The sequence below is a fragment of the Vidua macroura genome, chromosome 1 (assembly GCF_024509145.1).
Source record: "Vidua macroura isolate BioBank_ID:100142 chromosome 1, ASM2450914v1, whole genome shotgun sequence".
Taxonomy (NCBI): Eukaryota; Metazoa; Chordata; class Aves; order Passeriformes; family Viduidae; genus Vidua; species Vidua macroura.
Window position 1 is genome coordinate 90,394,678 of NC_071571.1, and position 16,473 is coordinate 90,411,150.

Sequence of the window (16,473 nt, forward strand, 5' to 3'; positions counted from 1 at the left end):
ACTGTGTTTCCTGGGGGGGTCTGTGGTGCAAGAGAGACTTCTCTCTCTCTTGATAGATTATTGATTATATAAAGAGTGGTAATTTGATCAAGAATCCCAGGTGATGTTTCATGGTGGGTGTTTTGGAAATTGGGAGGAGGAGGGGTGTTTTAGAGAGTCTTCATCCTAGATTTAGTGTGTCTTTTATAGTAGTAGTTTAATATTTTTTTTCCCTTTGTTGTTAAGCTTAGAGCTACTCTACTCTATTCCTGATAACATCTCACAGCATTTATTTGAGAAAATATATTTTCATAGGAGTGCTAGCATTACACCAGTATCATACCGTAACATTTTTGGTTCCCTGACAGGGAATCAAATTCTAAGCAAAATAAAATGAAAACTGTGAGATGGGATCAAAAAGAATAAGAGCAAAGCATGTATTAAGTTATAGTCCAAATATAGAGGTAGAAGGTTATTGTTTTATGTAAAAGTGTGTTGAATGTAATTTTAATAATAATTTTGGAAATGTGTGTTCTCAGACACGAAGGGTAGAGTGTCGTGGTTTGACATGGAAGTGATTTTTTTTTTTCAAGAAGTTGGGTCAAACCAACCAGTGGTCAAGTTTAGATATTGGCATCTGGAGTGACCACTGAAAGTATGGACATGCCTCTGAGAACACAGGGGGTTAAAAGCAAGAACTCCCAGGGGAACTGTCTCTTTGGTTCCGGTTGTCAGAGAGTGCAGACTCTCCCCTGCCCAGCCTCAGGCTGGGTTGGGGAGGGGAAGCCATGCGGCCTTGTCCAGGTAGGCTGAAGGAGATGAAAGTCTAGAACTGAGCCAGTTCCTGCGGACGGAAGAGTAGAGAGAAGCAGAAATGCCTTTGTCCCCCCGCCCCCAAGAGGGAAAGTGACAGAGAGCCTGACGGCACCTGGAGATTTGCTGGCAGAGGAGAAGGAGAAAGAAGGGAGATGATGCCCAGCATAAGAGTCGAGAATGCTAAGCAGAAATTTCAACCATCCAGAGAGTCTGAACTTTTAACCCTTTCCGAAAAATGAAGGATTTGTAAAATATTACTCCTTCTCAATTTGTAGTAAAAGAAAGACAGTCCGGAACCTGAGATGTTAAAAGAAGAATTTTTTAAGTAAGAAGAAATAATAGAGTAACTTTTAGCTAAACTTTTCTTATTAACCATAGACTGAACCAAATTCTCCTGCAATAGAGACTGCATTTTAGGGAAATGCAGTAGTGACCCAAAAACACCTCCTTCAACAACCACCAGCAAAAGAATAGCAAAAACATTAGAAAACTGAAGTCCCACAATAAAAAACTGAACTGTTGTATCTTTGAGTCCATAGCAAAGCATCTTTAAAAGAGCCCTATAAGCAGTCTGTCCATGCACAGTAGTAAGAGCACTGTGACATAGAAAAGAGAGTGTCACACTAGCAGATTTTCTCCAAGCAGTTACCATGTGTGACATAGAAACACAGGAAGTAGCAACTGTGTTTCCTAAAGAGTCTGTAGTGCAAAAGAGACTTCTCTCTCCCTTAATAGATTAAGTATTGATTATCTAAAAGGTAGTAATTTAATCAGGAATCCCGGGTAATATTTCATAGTAAGTGTTTTAAAAATTAAGAAGAGGGGTGTTTTAGAGAGTCTTCATCCTAAATTTAGTGTGTGTGTCTTTTATATTAGTAGTTTAATAAAATTTTTTCCCTTTGTTATTAAGCTTACACCTACTCTACTCTATTCCTGATAACATCTCACAACATTTATTTGAGAAAATATATTTTCATAAGAGCGCTAACATTACACCAGTATCAAACCATAACAGCATGTTAAAGGTGTAAAGTATTTCCAAGAAATTTCTCTGCTTACGTTTTACTTTCATGCACAAGCTGTGGGTATTTAGAAGGTAGAAGCTCTATTTCATGAGTGTCCAAATTTCAGTTAAACCTTTTGAAGTACAGCAAGTTTTCCACTACTTCAAGGTTCTTTGATTTTGAGGAGCCTTACACATTTTGAATCAATCCGTCTCTCTAGTTAGATGAAGCTAGCCTGTTCCCTCTCCTCCCATTGCCATGAATTCATTTGAATGGGCCCTAATATGGATGTGTATGTTAACTAACCTGCTCCTCTCTCTCCAAACCCTCATTTCCAGTGATGAGATAGATGAGTGAAAAGACAAACCACCCAACAAATGGAAAACCAGTAATTATTGCCCCTGGAATGCTTAGCCACAGCTTTACAGGCCTAGAGTCTCATTGTCTATAAGCACTGAGTAAAAATATATTAATTATGAAATTTATTGCAATTGTAAAGTTGTGGAATTATAACTGGGCAGAAAAGGTCTTCAAGTCATCACACAGCAATGTTACAGCAATTTCAAACACAGTGCTCAACCAATTTCACCTCTTTCAAGTCGGGGACACTTCCTCACAGTACTCTGGCAAATTTGTAGCTATAACAGGATAGTTTTTTGAAAGTTTAGTTTGGTACCATTTGTTAAGAACTTGCAGTTCAGAGGATGATCAAACACTCCTGCCTCAAGCAGAGTCATATTGAGAAGTGTGAGGAATACCACTGGTGACTGAAGCAATTTTGGCTCTAATTAATTAATGGAAACCAATCCACTAGTTTGCATTCAACGTTAAGCTTGGCTATATGACCTCTAAGGCATTACTGCTATCAGTCATTCTCTCCACACCTGTTAGGAGACTTCTTTCAAGGGACACAAGAAAAGAATATTTAAGCCTCACCAACCAATGAGAACGAGCCTAAAGCTTTGCAGAATCTTAAGGCAAGTTAGATGGAATCTGAAATTGCCCACCTGAGTTTGAAACTATTATCAACATCTTGGTGGGGGGAGGCGGAAGGGTGTTTAAGAAAAAAACCGCAGTGTTGTAGTAATAAACATCAGTGGAGTTTATTTTCATTTTGCTCTAATTAAACCCAAATGCACCTCAGAGTCCAGTGATTCAGCTCCACCCTTCCTGATTTAACAGCGCGGTGATTTTAAGGCTTCACGTTTAAGATGACAAGAGATCCTGAAGCCTGTTGTTTCCCACTTCAGTTCTCCGCATCCACGGCCTGAAATGCCGGCAAGGGCCGTCAAGATCGCACCTCGCTCTAGGTGTTCCGAAGATGAACCATTGTCAAGCACAGGATTTCTGGACTCGTGTCCGCAGCTGCCAGCTCCCGGAGGCCGCGGGGTGCCGGGGACACGGGCAGCGGGGGGCTCCGGCCGCCGAACACGGCGCCGGCTCTGTGCCCTGCGGGGTCCCGGCCGGCGCTACCCCTTGCGCTGCTTGTGCCGGGGGTTGCTCTTGCAGCACACGTAGAGCCGCCCGCGCCGCCGGACGATGTAGCAGTCCTTGCAGCGCTTCTTCAGCACCGTCTTCGTCTTCAGCCCGGCCGGCAGCGGCGGCCCGGGGGGCGGCGGCACGGCCAGCAGCCCGCGGGGCGCCCGCCACGGCGGCGGGGCCCAGCTCGCACACGCCGCGGGCAGCCCCGCCGCCCGTCCCCACGGGGCCAGCGAGCACAAGGACGAGCGGCACAGCGAGCGCAACGGGGCGGCCGTGGCGGCGGCCCTGACCAGGAGGGACAGCATGCTCGGCACCCTGCGGGGACAGCGCGCCGGTCAGGACACACGCACGGCTCCCGCTCCCCTCCTCCTCTCCCGCCGCTGCCTCCGCACCACCCACCGCCCGCACCGTCGAGGACGCCCGCCCCACTCCCGCCACCGGTGAGGACACCGCTGCCCGCTGACCTCACCCCGAGCCGCCCGCGGCCCCCGCGGAAGGCGCCGCTCCCCGCCCGCCGCCACGCGTCCCTCCCCGCCGCCGGAAGCGCGCGCCGGCACCGGGGCGGGGCGGGGCCCGCGCCCGCCTGACCGGGAGTCACGTGGGCGGCGCGAAGATGGCGGCGCCCGCCGCGACCTTCCGCTGGCTGCTGCCGCGGAGCCGCCCGCTGCTGTCCCGCCCGGGGCTGGCTGCCGCCGCCGCCGCCCGGCACTACGGTGTGCGGGCCTCCGACACCGGCGAGCTGGTGACGCACACGGGGCAGGTGAGCGCGCGGGGCTCGGTGCCGCCGCCCCTCCGCTGCTCCGGGAGGGCGGCGGGCGCGTCCCGCACGGCGCCCGCAGGGAAATCCCGCCGGGGCCGCGGGCAGCGCGCTGGTGCAATGTGATGTAACGTAACGGGGAGGCTTAGGTTGGATATCAGGAGGAATTTCTTGCCATAAACAGTGGTTCGATACTGGAATAGGCTGCCCCGGGAGGCGGTGGAGCGGCCGTCCCTGGAGGTGTTCAGGAAATGGCTGGATGTGGCGCTTAGTGCCACGGTCTGCTTGACATGGTGGCGTTCGGTCACAGGTTGGGTTTGGTGATGTCAGAGGTCTTTTCGAACCTGATTTATTCTGTGATTCTCCGTTCAGCGCGCACAGCGGAAATTCATGCTCCTGGATGATCCGTTCCCAGGAGGTACGCGCTGTTTCGGAACGAACAAACAAACAAACAAAAACCCCGTTAATCAGGATCGGGGTCGTTGGCCATTACCGAGCGTTCCGGTCCGAATCCGACTTGTGCCCAGCCGAAGAGTTGACAGGTGGAGGAGGCACCCTGGTGTCAGTGCCTTGTAACTCCAGGTTTCCTCTTTTCCAAGGCAGAAGCTGAGGTTCGTGTGCTGCCTGGAGATGCGAGAGAGGATGGCGGGTGGAGCTAACTTGGGAAAGCTGGCACTGTGGTTACTTACCAGAACAGAAATAAATACGAAACCTGAATTTCCCAGTTTAGTTCACCACCTAGGTGAGATCAAGGAACGGCATTATAAATAATACATTTGTGTTCACCTCTGTGATCAGGCTCTTCTGTTCACTGGCTTTCATGCCAGCCTCAACACCACCAGTTTCCTTGTCTGTTGTACTTTCCAACGTGCAATTCAGTTACTTGTGTGAGGGAAGCTAATTTTTCTGTATACTACATGGTTGCAAGGTGATAATATTTGAATCTACATATACAGGCCAAGCTATTTGTTTTCTAAGTCTTTGTGTTGTATGTTTATAGTTGTTGCTCTGTAAATAAGATCAAGTTTATTTTACACTCTAGGTATATGACGAGAAGGATTATAGAAGAGTTAGATTTGTTGGACGACAAAAGGAGGTAATTCATTCTACAGTTTTTCATGGGAGAGGGGGTAGTTTATGGGTTTTTTTCTTTACTTAATAGTAGTGTCCTCAACCTCATTGTCATTAAAAAAGCCCCAAAAACCCCAACAATCAAGAAACCGACTAAACTCAAACCCACAACCAAAAACAGTTTACAGTTGTTTCTGTCTTACTTCCCTGCTTTTGGTAAACTTGAAAAACTCAAGACTTGCTCTACATTTGTTAAGTGCTAGCATTTAGGGTGTTAGAGTTGTAGGCATTTGAACATCTTAAACTTGGAACAGTTTTTTTTTTAAGCATGTGTTTTAAGAAGTTAGTATGTTTTTAGCACATTTATATTCAGAAAAATCACATCATTAAATGCTCTGCTGAATTGGTAATCTGTTTATATATATCTGTTTACATCTGTTTTGAAGCTTAATTTGCTTCTCTCTAATTAAAGTTCTGCTCTTTACCCAAACCACTTTTTTAATGAGCCTGAGAAGCATTTGCTGAAAGAGTGATGAAACAAATAAAAGTAATATGTAGACTATTCTGAAATGATGAAGCCTCAAATGCAAAGTCTAGTAATACCAGCATCATCCAAGTGCAGTGTTGGGAAGGTGGCCCTGTTGCTGCTGCTTAATATTTCACATACCCACTCTATGAGAAGTCTTTTAGCACTGAGTTTTCTCTAATGATCAAGCAGCACAGCTCCACGAGGGATCTGCTGGCCTTTGGGATAGAAATAGAATTATTTCAGTGGTTGAACCTTTGAATAGTGCCTTAGTGTTAATGCTATAAATGTTTATGTTCAGCAGAGACATTAAATATAAGGTGTGATACATTTTTAAAGTAGTTTGATATAATTATTCTTTTCCTAAATTAACCTGAACTAATTACACTAATTTCCGAGTTTTCATATTGAATTTACCTCACTGTGTGGCGGATACAATTTAACTCATGCTGTGTGGCAAAAGTGGGGATTCTACATGTGAAATAATTAAATGAAAATGTCACTTAAAATGCTGAATTAGCTTACTTCAGGGAGGATAGTTGGCAAAGTAAGTCTCTCCCACGTATACTGCCTGTGTCTCTGCTACTTGTGTAACATTTTAAGAAATGCTCCTTAAGGCTAATTCTCCCCAGGGCAGTGGTCCCTCTAAATGTGCCTTTGACATCAGGTAATTTCAGACTCCATGTGGTGTGGAACATCCAGGGTTTTCAGTTCAGCCCAGTTCTTCCTTCTCCAGCAAAAGCCAAGCTCTGTGTCTGCTGAGCAAGGTTTAATGCTAAGTTTTAATGTGAAATTGGGACAAAATGTACATGTTAAATACTTTAAGTGATCTGTGCCTATTAATAGGCTCGTTCTCTAGGGGCTTTGCCATTATCCCACAGTGTGTTTCAGCTGCCAATATTCGGGTTGACAGCCATGTCTGTAGTCTGAGTGTTGTCATGTTTCTGAAGCAGAAGCTCTCCTGGTGACTGTTCTTTCTTGGTGGCTTCTTCCCTTTGCCTTCAGTAGGTCCAAGTGGTTGAGTCCCGCTCAGGATCGGCCCATTCCAGCCACGGCAGCTTTCCTGTCTGGGGGAATGCAGCCTCTGGAGTCTCCCCAGTCAGGGTGTCTGGGCCTGTGTGCTTCAGGTGGCCAGGCCCAGGGCTGTGACCAAGAGGATGTGCTTATTGTCCCCTCGGTTCTGCCGGCCTAGTCGCTAGTGACATCCATGTGTTCTAGCTGAAGTCATTGCTTCTCTGTGGAGAACGGGGGATCAGTGCTCTCTGGCAAGGGCCTGAAGCAGGAAGCTGTGAGAAAACTGATCCTGGCAACTGCTAAACTGCATCTGCCACAGTCCAACCAGGTCATCCTGCCCTTCTGTAATCCCTAAGGTAGAGCAGGACCTATTTTAACACTGCCATTCCCACTTCAGCTCTGCCCTTTCTGTTGGGCTGGTGCAGCAGCTGAAGGTGTGAGGAGGACTCACCTCAGTGCTCGTCTGTTTTAAATATTCTCTCCTGCCTTCCCTCTACATCTTTGGACTGAAATCAAATCCAAGTTTGGTTTTATCTCTTTGGTTTCCCAGGCCATGGACTGGCACAGGTGGCTAGGTGGGAAGAAGCAGAAACAAAATTGTCAAACTGGCACTCTGTCAGGAAAAAAATAGCCCATTGATTTATACTTGGGGCAAGGCACATCTGGATGTGCTGAGAGAATCGGCCTCTTCCTGCTGAGTACTGCTGTGCTTTAGTCAGAGGATTGTGTTGTAACTGCAACCACTTGGGCTTTTTTGGGTGTTTTTTTCTGGTGAATTCCTAGACTGTGTCTTATTTGGTTGGCTGAACCACAGACGAGTTTTAGCTATGCAGTAGATGAGAGGTCTTTGCTTCTCTCTTTCCCTACAAGTACTTTTTGTGGTTAAGAAGCGTTGGGATGAGTGGAGTTCTTGCTTCTAATCTTGAAGCAAAGGTGTGTAATGGTTTTCTCTCCCTCCTTCTTTAGCAGGAAATAAAGGATGCACAATTTTGAGTGTTATTAAAAACAGCAGTAAAAGTTCTTGCTGTTTGGTGAAAATTACATGATTGTGGACACAGCCCCAGACAGTGGGGTTCTTGATGCCAGTTTCTTTCAATATCAAAACCTAATTTTTTTTTCTAACTTTTTTTAGCTATCATCTTCTTTCAGTGAGGACAAATTCTTAGTTTGCACAACTTACTTTTCCGTTACTGTACCAAAAAATGCAGAGACTTAATGATAGGCTTGGTGGAAGATGCTAAGTTCTTACGTTTTAGGATTATGTAAAACCACCGTTGTAGTTCCTAGGAATTTATGTAATGTACACATAGCTGTCTTTTTCCCAAGAATCTAATATTTATTCCAATACCAGCATGTTTATACGCAGAGCAGTAGATACTGCCTCCTTTAGGTGTGCATGTTATTTGATATTCATGCGTTTATATCATGGCTTTTGAAAAAAGTGGTCCCTCCTGGAATACTTTTCCCTGAATTGTAGCAGTAGTTGTCTGCTCAGTGCACACTTGAGAGTGTTGGGTTGCTGTAGGTCCTGCTGAGGGACAAGCTGCTGTCACCAGCCTGTCCAGACATGGATATGTTTTCCAGGCCATGCAGGTGTGCTCTAGGAAGAAGCCCTACTTGGCAGTGATGTACATATTCAGGAAGTGTGTATGATGGATTTACAGAGTGGAGTAGTGGCATTTAGAGGTTTTTCCTTTCTTCTGATGCTAAACAATTTGTCTTTCTGACTGTTGTCATGCACCACATTCATGTTTTCATGAGATTCCTGTGCAGTGATAGAATAAGGTACATGGCTAGAGGCTCTAATTTACCAGCAGTGTTTTTATCTCATGCCTGACCTTACTTGTCTCACTATTATTTTTGAGTTTATCAGCAGAGATTCTTCTGCAATTTTATCATGTAGTCACTAAAGTAGAATACAGTGTTGGTTAAATATCTTCTGTTCTTGTCTACTTGTTCCTGCTCACCTCTCCGCTGAATCTGCTGAAACCTGAGCACCGATGTGGTCTGTATGTCAGGGGAAGGGGATTGATTACTTTTGCAGAGTTCAATGTATAGATCATTGATCTGGCTTATAGCAGTGCCTTAGAATTGGTGGAGGAGTTGGGAGGAAGCCTAAGCAGGAACTTCTCAAAATGGCTGTAGTGGAACTGCCTGAGGAGGCAGCAAATAGCAATTGCCTTCTGCTTGGGTGGGGATGGTATCTGAAAGTTTCCCTCTTTTTCTTACAGGTGAACAAGAATTTTGCAATCGATTTGATAGCAGAGCAGCCTGTGAGTCAAGTTGAAAGCAGAGTGATATCATGCGATGGTGGTGGTGGAGCTTTGGGACATCCCAAAGTATACATAAACTTGGTAATGTCATTATTCTCCATGCAGCATGTTTTGCCTGTGCGTTCTTTTTTGTAAGATTATCTGGTTTTTGGAATTCTAGTTTAACAACATAAAAGGTGCTCATTTTATTTGGTGCCTGATATAAATCAGAAGAATTAGAGGGCTTCCATTTGAAGTTATAGAAATTCCTTTTTGAAATCTTGGTTTGTTTAAAAAAAAAATCAGGTGAAGTAGTAAGAGCAACCATTGAGAGCAAAAATTAACATCCTTGCTGCATTTTGGAACTCTAATTATTTAAATGCCACCATGTAGTTTGGCCATACATTTGCAGTATTTTTAAGAATATGCAGTTTATTTTCAGTCTTGCAAGTTCAAGGGAAAAAGAATGATGAAAACCAAACAAACCAACCCCTCTTTCAGTCTTTGGGAATCTTGGTAGTTCTGAAGACTGAGTATTTCAGTCATGGCCAGAGAATGAGGAATAAATGTTGTCTTATCCTGCTGCTGACAGTAGTGATAATTGCCAGTGTATTCTTGTTCTACAGAGTAAAAATACTGAGGCTACTGTCCTATGACCTTAGTTGATGCAGCTGTTGCTTAGGTCCTGTTCTCAGGTGGAGCCTAATTGCAGATGTTTTAAAATCTTTGTCTGCTCGCCTGAACTTGGACATTTCCTAATGCCCAAAAGAATGGTGGGGAAGAGCTGGTGTCCTTAAGTGTCAATGTTGTTGTGACTCCTAACTAGAATCATAAGCATTTCTATTTGGAACAAAGTAAGAATTTTGTAATAGTTCATTTTACATTATCCAAAGTTAAATGTTTGGAGGTTCTGATTTATAACACTTAGGAAGGACTTCAGCCTTAACTTCTGTAGCACACTCCTGATAACTTTATGTTGATTTTGTTTGATGTGCCACACTCTTGAAGAATCTTTGCTTCCAGTGTTTCAAATAAGACTAAACTCTGTACTTTGGCAATACTGATTGGTTTTAAGATGGCACAAATAAATAAGAGAAAAATTGTAATTTCTTAAAGTTTTATAAAGTGAAACTAACAGCTATTGTATTTTCATGTTTTTGCAGGACAAAGAGACGAAGACCGGAACATGTGGCTACTGTGGACTTCAGTTTAAACAGAAACATCACTGAATGATTATCCCTGTGTGCTTGCAGATTTCTGTTCAGATGTTAACGTTCAACTATAAATAAACAATATATTTAGAAAGCAAGATCTGTGTTTATCTTAACTATGGAAAGTCCAGTCTGTACATTTTTAAAACACAGCTTGTCAAGTGTTTGAGAGCTGAATGGTATTACAATATCTGCTTTGTACTTAATTTAGTTTTCATGTCTGGCAGACTTCTTGCAGGCTTAAAGTTGGTGTTTGGCTGTAGATAGGTTTGTTTTGTAGTGGGTATTCTTTTCAACACTGAATGGGCTGTAATTGTTTACTGGGTGATTAATTATCCTAGGTGTTTCTCTTTTGTCACTGTGTGATGCTCCTAATTGGTTCATGGTCCAGTATCTATAGCTAGATTCACAAATGGAAGTGCAAAGATATTATGATACTCAGCATTACAACACTCCTGGAAGCAAGATAGTCAGCCCTGAATTAAGTAGCTGCTCTTGCTACCTGTTTAAAAGAAGCTACCAGTGTCTGGAATGGTAATCAGTGTGAGCTGGAGAGCTACCCAGGCTGGCATGTGTGAAAAGTGAGGATGTAACCATTTGCCCTTCATTTGAAGGGGTGAGAGTGTATCTGGTTCTGCTTGGGATTCACACCCAAAGCCTCTGTTTGCAGCTAAGATGATGACCTTAACTCACTGCAGTGCCTGGGCAGCACCGGGACTTGCAATTGTCCTCCATGGAATAGTAGTGAAAAAGAGTCTTCTCAGAGTAGGCATTGCTCCATTACAGGTGGTAGCTTCTGCTCCTTTAATACAGGTAATTTGACACTGACAGCATCTACCTAGGCTGTGTGGGGCTGGTTGTGTTAATTTCACTTAGGTGGCATTCCGTCATGCGAGCGTAGCTTTCCAACAGGGCCTCTGTCTGGAGCAGAAGGGTCTGAGTTTGGTTTGGTCTTTGCTTCACAAAGCTTTTTAGTCTGTTGTCAGTAAATTACTTTTTTTTTAAATGCTGGTGATGGGGCATGGTCCCAGGGAGTAATTGCTGCTTGTCTAAAGGTTAACAGGGTAGAATTCTAAACCTGCAGTTTACATAGTTAGATTGATGTGGTTGTATCAAGTTGAACCAAATCACGTGGGCCTAAAGCTACTTAACTTTTGTCAATTTATAGACTTAAGATGGACCAACTCAGGCTTAAAGCAAGGTCTGAAAGGTTCTCTCTGTATAGGTCTTTTGTTTAGAGACTGTACTGCATGTGAGTAATTGCATGGACACCCCTCCTCTTTTTTCATTCACTCCACCTATAAAAGCTTTACCTCTTTCTGTCTCTTCCCCTTATTCTTCCCCTCACTTTTTCTCCTTTCCATTACTGCTGGTTTCAGTGATCTTCTGGCCATCAATTTATTCTTTGTAATGACCTAGATTTAGGAAGTACTAATTAGAGTTATGCATTGTTGTGCAGTGTAGGTTACTGAGTACTCACCTTTCTATGGCCAAGCCAGGCTCTGTTACGAAGGTTGTAATTTTGTAATGTTAGTGCAGTGGCCAAGTTAACATATGCTGTGTTTAGAGTAGTGCCTGAGCACGTACAAAGATGGCAACAGATCCTTCCATGAAACCCAGTAATTTGCAATCTGACCTTATGCAAATGATCTGTCGACTGAGCATAAATGGGCTGTTATGAACAGTCTTCTGATAAGTCTTATGCTTGAACTATCAGTGTTTGTCTTGAAGCGTGTCTGGTTGCATTTTATTCTGGCTCTCTACCAGTTTGTAGGGTATGTTGGCTGGCAGAGTTCTCTCATGGTGCAATCATCTTTTCAAAGAGACCTGAAACAAATAATTTTATGTGGTCCTCTTCCTTGGGCCTTTGATGTTCTAATGAATAATACATCTGCTTGGATCACTGCTGCTCATAATAAATTAACAGTGTTTAAATTGGCACGGCATCTGCTGAGGACCCAGACAAATCCCATCCCACTGGTCTGAACTATGGAATGCTGTTCTTGGATGTTCTCCCTAAAGTACTTGTGCTGTGTGAAGCTGTTGACGCCTGTGAAACGAAGGCCTCTGCTTTGCTCCAGTGATCTCCACAGGAAGACTTCAGACTTTGCTTCATGTCAGTTCCTGTGTGCTGGGTTCATTGTGTCTGTGCAGGAATGTTTGTTTATATTAAGTCTTGCACTTTGAACTATGCCATTCACGTATCTGTGGAAAGGCCAGCCTTGATTTGCAGGAAAACGAAGTGGGGAAAAGCAAGAACTAAACTTTACTAGTTGCGCCAAGCAGATAGATGCATGTGGAAATGGATGTGTGAGGATAGACCAGAATACATCAGTATCAAAGTAAGGGTAGACTAAACCAGGTGAGTTTCAAAGCAGCTTTGCAGTTCTCAGGCCACAAATTCAGACTCGAAAGCGGTATGGAATAAAACTTTCAGACTTAGATTCTGTCAGTCACTGTTTTGTTCCTCATAAATAATTCATCCCAGGCTGGAACTACAGTCTCTGATTAGTGGAGTACAAACCATAGTTTATACTCTGTCACTAGGGAAATGCAAAGTACCAACACATGATAATGGTCACAACTTTATCCTGTTTTTCTAGTAAAACCAGATAGGCTTTTTCCCCCTTTATTGCTGCATGTATTAAGGTTGGTGAAAATCACTGTGTATTTAAACTTCCAAAATAAATAAGGACCATAGATACTTTTCCCCACATTACTTTCTTAGCTCTCTGTCCTCTAATTAAAAACTAACTAAAATGTATTTATAAGGCAAGTTCTGTTTACAAGAGCACAAATCATTACTATGACTATGGCACAGTATGCAAAAGCACTTTTTCTAAAATTTTTCAGTTGTATGGCATCTGCTAAATTTCTCACCCTCTGACCTGCCATTAACGGTTGCCCTTTTTATTTAATGCTGTTGCAAGCATCAGACGAAATACAGCATGCTGTAATAGCAATAGAAATGTTTGCTTTTGTAATATCCACATTGTTGGCACTGTTCAGTGTGTTCCCTGCTAGCAGTACGCATTGTTTCGAGAGGCAATACTTGCTGGCTGTGGTACAGTGGTAAAGGAGGCCACATGGGTTAAAAACTTACCTCCATGTTTGGTGGACAGCTAGGAGAGCTGTAAAGCTAAGTAATATGTACGTTGTAAATGGTTGAAGGAAAAAGAGAACAGAAGGGTGATAGTAAGCATAAGTAAGGCTGATATGGAGCACTGAATTACTTTAGAATCAAGCAGGTGTGTTGGTCTAATGTGAGAGGGATGTGGTGGAATTGTAAAGTGGTGTAAAAAGATTGGCAAATGAAAAGATGTATGTTTTAGATTATGTAATTGTATAATAGGAAGTCAATGCAATAGTTTCCAGTAATGGGCACTCAAGGGGTTGCTCTTTAGTAGCAGCTAAATTTAGCCATTTTTAAATTGGAATGCTGAGATAATGAGTTTCAACAGGGCTGTCCAATGAGCTTCCTGGACCATTAATGCTGTTTTTTTGTAAGATTTGAAGTACTGGAGAAAGAGCACAAAAATGGCTAACGTGCCACATTCAAAGAGGGTAAAAGGCATGACCTGGATAATTACATGTCTGTCAGTTTGACATCACTTCTGGGCAAAATAATAAGGGACCTAATTAATAATGAATTAAAGAAGTGTTGTATAATTAGTGCCAATCAACATGAGTTATAGGAAAGCCAGACCATGTCAAGTTAGCATGATGTATTTTTGATGAAATTAGGAAAAGTGGTTGATAAAGCTAAAAGTGTTAATGTAATATCATGTGATTTCTTTGAAGATTAGAGTTAGTAGTCCATATTTTGATTCAGAAAGGAAAGTCTTGTGTAATCAATCAGTAACACTTCACATATTCTACATGTGTTAAAGGGTAGATAATTCTTAGGTGTGTAACTGTCAGTGTAAAATGAGACTCCTTGCTGAAAGGATGCATTCTTCTTGAACCCTTCATGGCATCCTTTCTCAGTCCTATGGCACTTAGCTTCTTAGGAGTGTCCTAAAAAAACATGTTTTAGCTACTGATGGTTTGCTGAGGATTGAAAGGTTGAAGCATTGTTGAGGGCGAGGATTCAGCAGTGATTCTATTCACTGCCACTTAGCCAAGACTAGCACAAAGCTGAATGTGTTTCGAAAATGAAATGCTGTCCATATTTATTGTAAAAAATGTATTTCTTTGAAGTGATAATTGTATCAGCCTGATTTGCAATTTATCCTGTGTGAGTAACAGCCCTAATAACTTCAGGTTACAGGAAATACTGACTACTGCGTTTGACTGGGGGAGTTTGTTGATCATCAAATGCTATGAATTTCCAGACCAATTCCATGTCTTAAATAACTTTTATGAACTTGGGAGGAATAAATAGAGATGTGTTCAGCAGGCACATCCTTCTGAATTTTACATGAGTGCGTTTGTTACTTGAATACCAAGTCCAGTTTGAAATCTATGGTTCATTAATTAATATGGCTAAGTTAGAGAATGTTCAAAGAAAGCCATGGTACTAATTAAAAGAGTAGAAAAAGTATTGTGTAGTGTAAGATCTAACAAGCTTTGCCTTTGCATTTCCTTATAAATGAGGTTAAGGGAATGACTTGATCAGGGTCTACCAGTACAAATGCAGGGAACAAAACCTTGATAATGGGATCTTTAATTTGGCTAAAAACAATGAGCTCTAGTGGCTGGGAGCTATAGACAAGCAAATTCAGACCAGGGGAAAGGAGGCTTCCCAGTGTGGGATTTACCAAGCATTGCAGGAAATTATGAAGCATTCCTGACTATTTTTAAACTTGGTATTTTCTAAAATGTGTATTAATTGAAACAAGACTGGAATCTGAAAACCATTATGGACTGTGTTCCAAAGGTAATTATATCCTTGCAGTGGTCCATTCTCAGTCTTTGAAATGAAATATGTATCAGGCCAGAGATAGTGGTTCCATTGAACAGTGATGCTGTTAAAAATGCCTTCCAGACCTTGTTCTGGATAAGATTCAGGAAGGACTTGAACTTTGTTTTCCCACAAAAGCTATTCTAGTGGTCTGAGTGATGGGGACTTGAACTTTGGTCTTGCAAAATAATATTTGGCTTTGTAGCAATGTGGAAAAAGACCAAACTTCAAATCCTGATAGTAATCATGATGAATTGTCATCATCTGCTCAGTGTCTAACAAAGCCAGACAAACTGAACTAAAAAAAAAAAAAAAAAAAAAGAGTGCTTCAGGACATGGACTTAGAGGACTTCAGATCTGTTCTCACTTTCTCATTTAAGAGAACATATGTGAAATCTGCACTACCTTTTGGGATGAAAATGTAAAAGGATTGTTTCCATTCAAATTGAAGTCCCAGATTCCAAAGGTTTATTGTAATTTTATTTTTGGCAGTATTGCTTTTGTGGTGCTCTTGATGCTTATACCAGATTCTGGATTGAAGAGACTTACACTTCTAAGTTTTGCTTACCCATTTGAATGCCACTCTGAATTCCAGTGGCTTCTGACATTTTCCATGGCTTTGATGAAGTAGCCAGCATTCAGCATCTCCTGTGCTGGATAATAGCATCTTCCTCAAGAATAGCCGTGGAATAAAGTGTTTACTGTTTAATCATGAAATGTCTGACTTTTATGCCAATTAGCATAAGTTAGACATCAGATTCAGACATTTTTGACAAGCCTGAGACAATGTTAGGAAAATTTGTACTTATCGGCAAAACATCAGTTTTTATTAATGCTAAGAACAATTGAAAGCTTTTTTAAAGCATATTAAAAACCAAAAATAAATCCCAACACTTCCTCTCCCCTCTCCCCCCATAAAAAAAAAGCCCCAAAACATCCCAAGCAATGATCTTTGATAGTGGTTACATTAAAGTAATAGAAATCCCAGAAATTTTCAAAAGAGAGAAAATATTTAACTAATTATGTCCAATGGGTTGGAAAAGAGCTGATACTTATGTTAAACAGTGGTGAAATATGTTTTCTTCCGATGATAAATGGAAAGGATATTAGGCATATACTCTCAGTAAAGACCTTTAGACCTGCAGGACTGGAAAACTTTGAGAATAATTGGCTGAAGAACTTCCCCTGTTACCTCCATTGATAGATCTAACCTCTTGGAACACAGGTGAGCATTCAGAAATCTGCAAGAAATATATTTTGTACAACAACATTTAAAGATGACAGCACCTTGCTGCTCATTCTGGCTGTTTCCTGCTCCATTAAAAGAGTGATTGGCATCTGTTACTTTGCCTGCATGAAGGTTTTTATACACCATGTCCTGTAACCTTGGTTTACTTTTCCTAAGATGCACAGAACAAGTTTTTACTTCTTTTGTGAGTCAACCCTCAGCAATTTTTC

General features: G+C 42.2%; 2 protein-coding genes across 4 annotated transcripts; one reads left to right on the forward strand and one right to left on the reverse strand.

The window, feature by feature from the left end:
- Positions 1-2,877: 2,877 nt before the first annotated feature.
- MRPL36 (mitochondrial ribosomal protein L36) lies at positions 2,878-3,823 on the reverse strand. Of its 2 annotated transcripts, none has more exons than XM_053990170.1 (2): positions 3,751-3,823; positions 2,878-3,596 (listed from the first exon to the last, which is right to left on the reverse strand). In XM_053990170.1, exon 2 carries the CDS (start codon positions 3,584-3,586, stop codon positions 3,269-3,271), a length of 318 nt encoding a protein of 105 aa, XP_053846145.1. In that variant the 5' UTR covers positions 3,587-3,596; positions 3,751-3,823; the 3' UTR covers positions 2,878-3,268. The 2 variants fall into 2 exon arrangements, with proteins under 2 accessions (XP_053846145.1, XP_053846154.1); XM_053990179.1 differs by having other exon boundaries at positions 3,746-3,809.
- Positions 3,824-3,854: 31 nt separating this feature from the next.
- NDUFS6 (NADH:ubiquinone oxidoreductase subunit S6) lies at positions 3,855-14,531 on the forward strand. Of its 2 annotated transcripts, XM_053990150.1 has the most exons (4): positions 3,855-4,041; positions 5,081-5,134; positions 8,881-9,003; positions 10,065-14,531. In XM_053990150.1, exons 1-4 carry the CDS (start codon positions 3,895-3,897, stop codon positions 10,128-10,130), a joined length of 390 nt encoding a protein of 129 aa, XP_053846125.1. In that variant the 5' UTR covers positions 3,855-3,894; the 3' UTR covers positions 10,131-14,531. The 2 variants fall into 2 exon arrangements, with proteins under 2 accessions (XP_053846125.1, XP_053846134.1); XM_053990159.1 differs by lacking the exon at positions 5,081-5,134.
- Positions 14,532-16,473: the final 1,942 nt, after the last annotated feature.

Excerpts from the sequence above, each read along its gene's own strand:
- MRPL36 (XM_053990170.1), bottom strand. The coding sequence starts at position 3,586 with ATGCTGTCCCTCCTGGTCAGGGCCGCCGCCACGGCCGCCCCGTTGCGC.
- NDUFS6 (XM_053990150.1), top strand. The coding sequence starts at position 3,895 with ATGGCGGCGCCCGCCGCGACCTTCCGCTGGCTGCTGCCGCGGAGCCGC. Across the intron at positions 5,135-8,880 it reads TTGTTGGACGACAAAAGGAG|GTGAACAAGAATTTTGCAAT; the intron begins GTAATTCATTCT and ends TTTTTCTTACAG. Across the intron at positions 9,004-10,064 it reads CCAAAGTATACATAAACTTG|GACAAAGAGACGAAGACCGG; the intron begins GTAATGTCATTA and ends ATGTTTTTGCAG.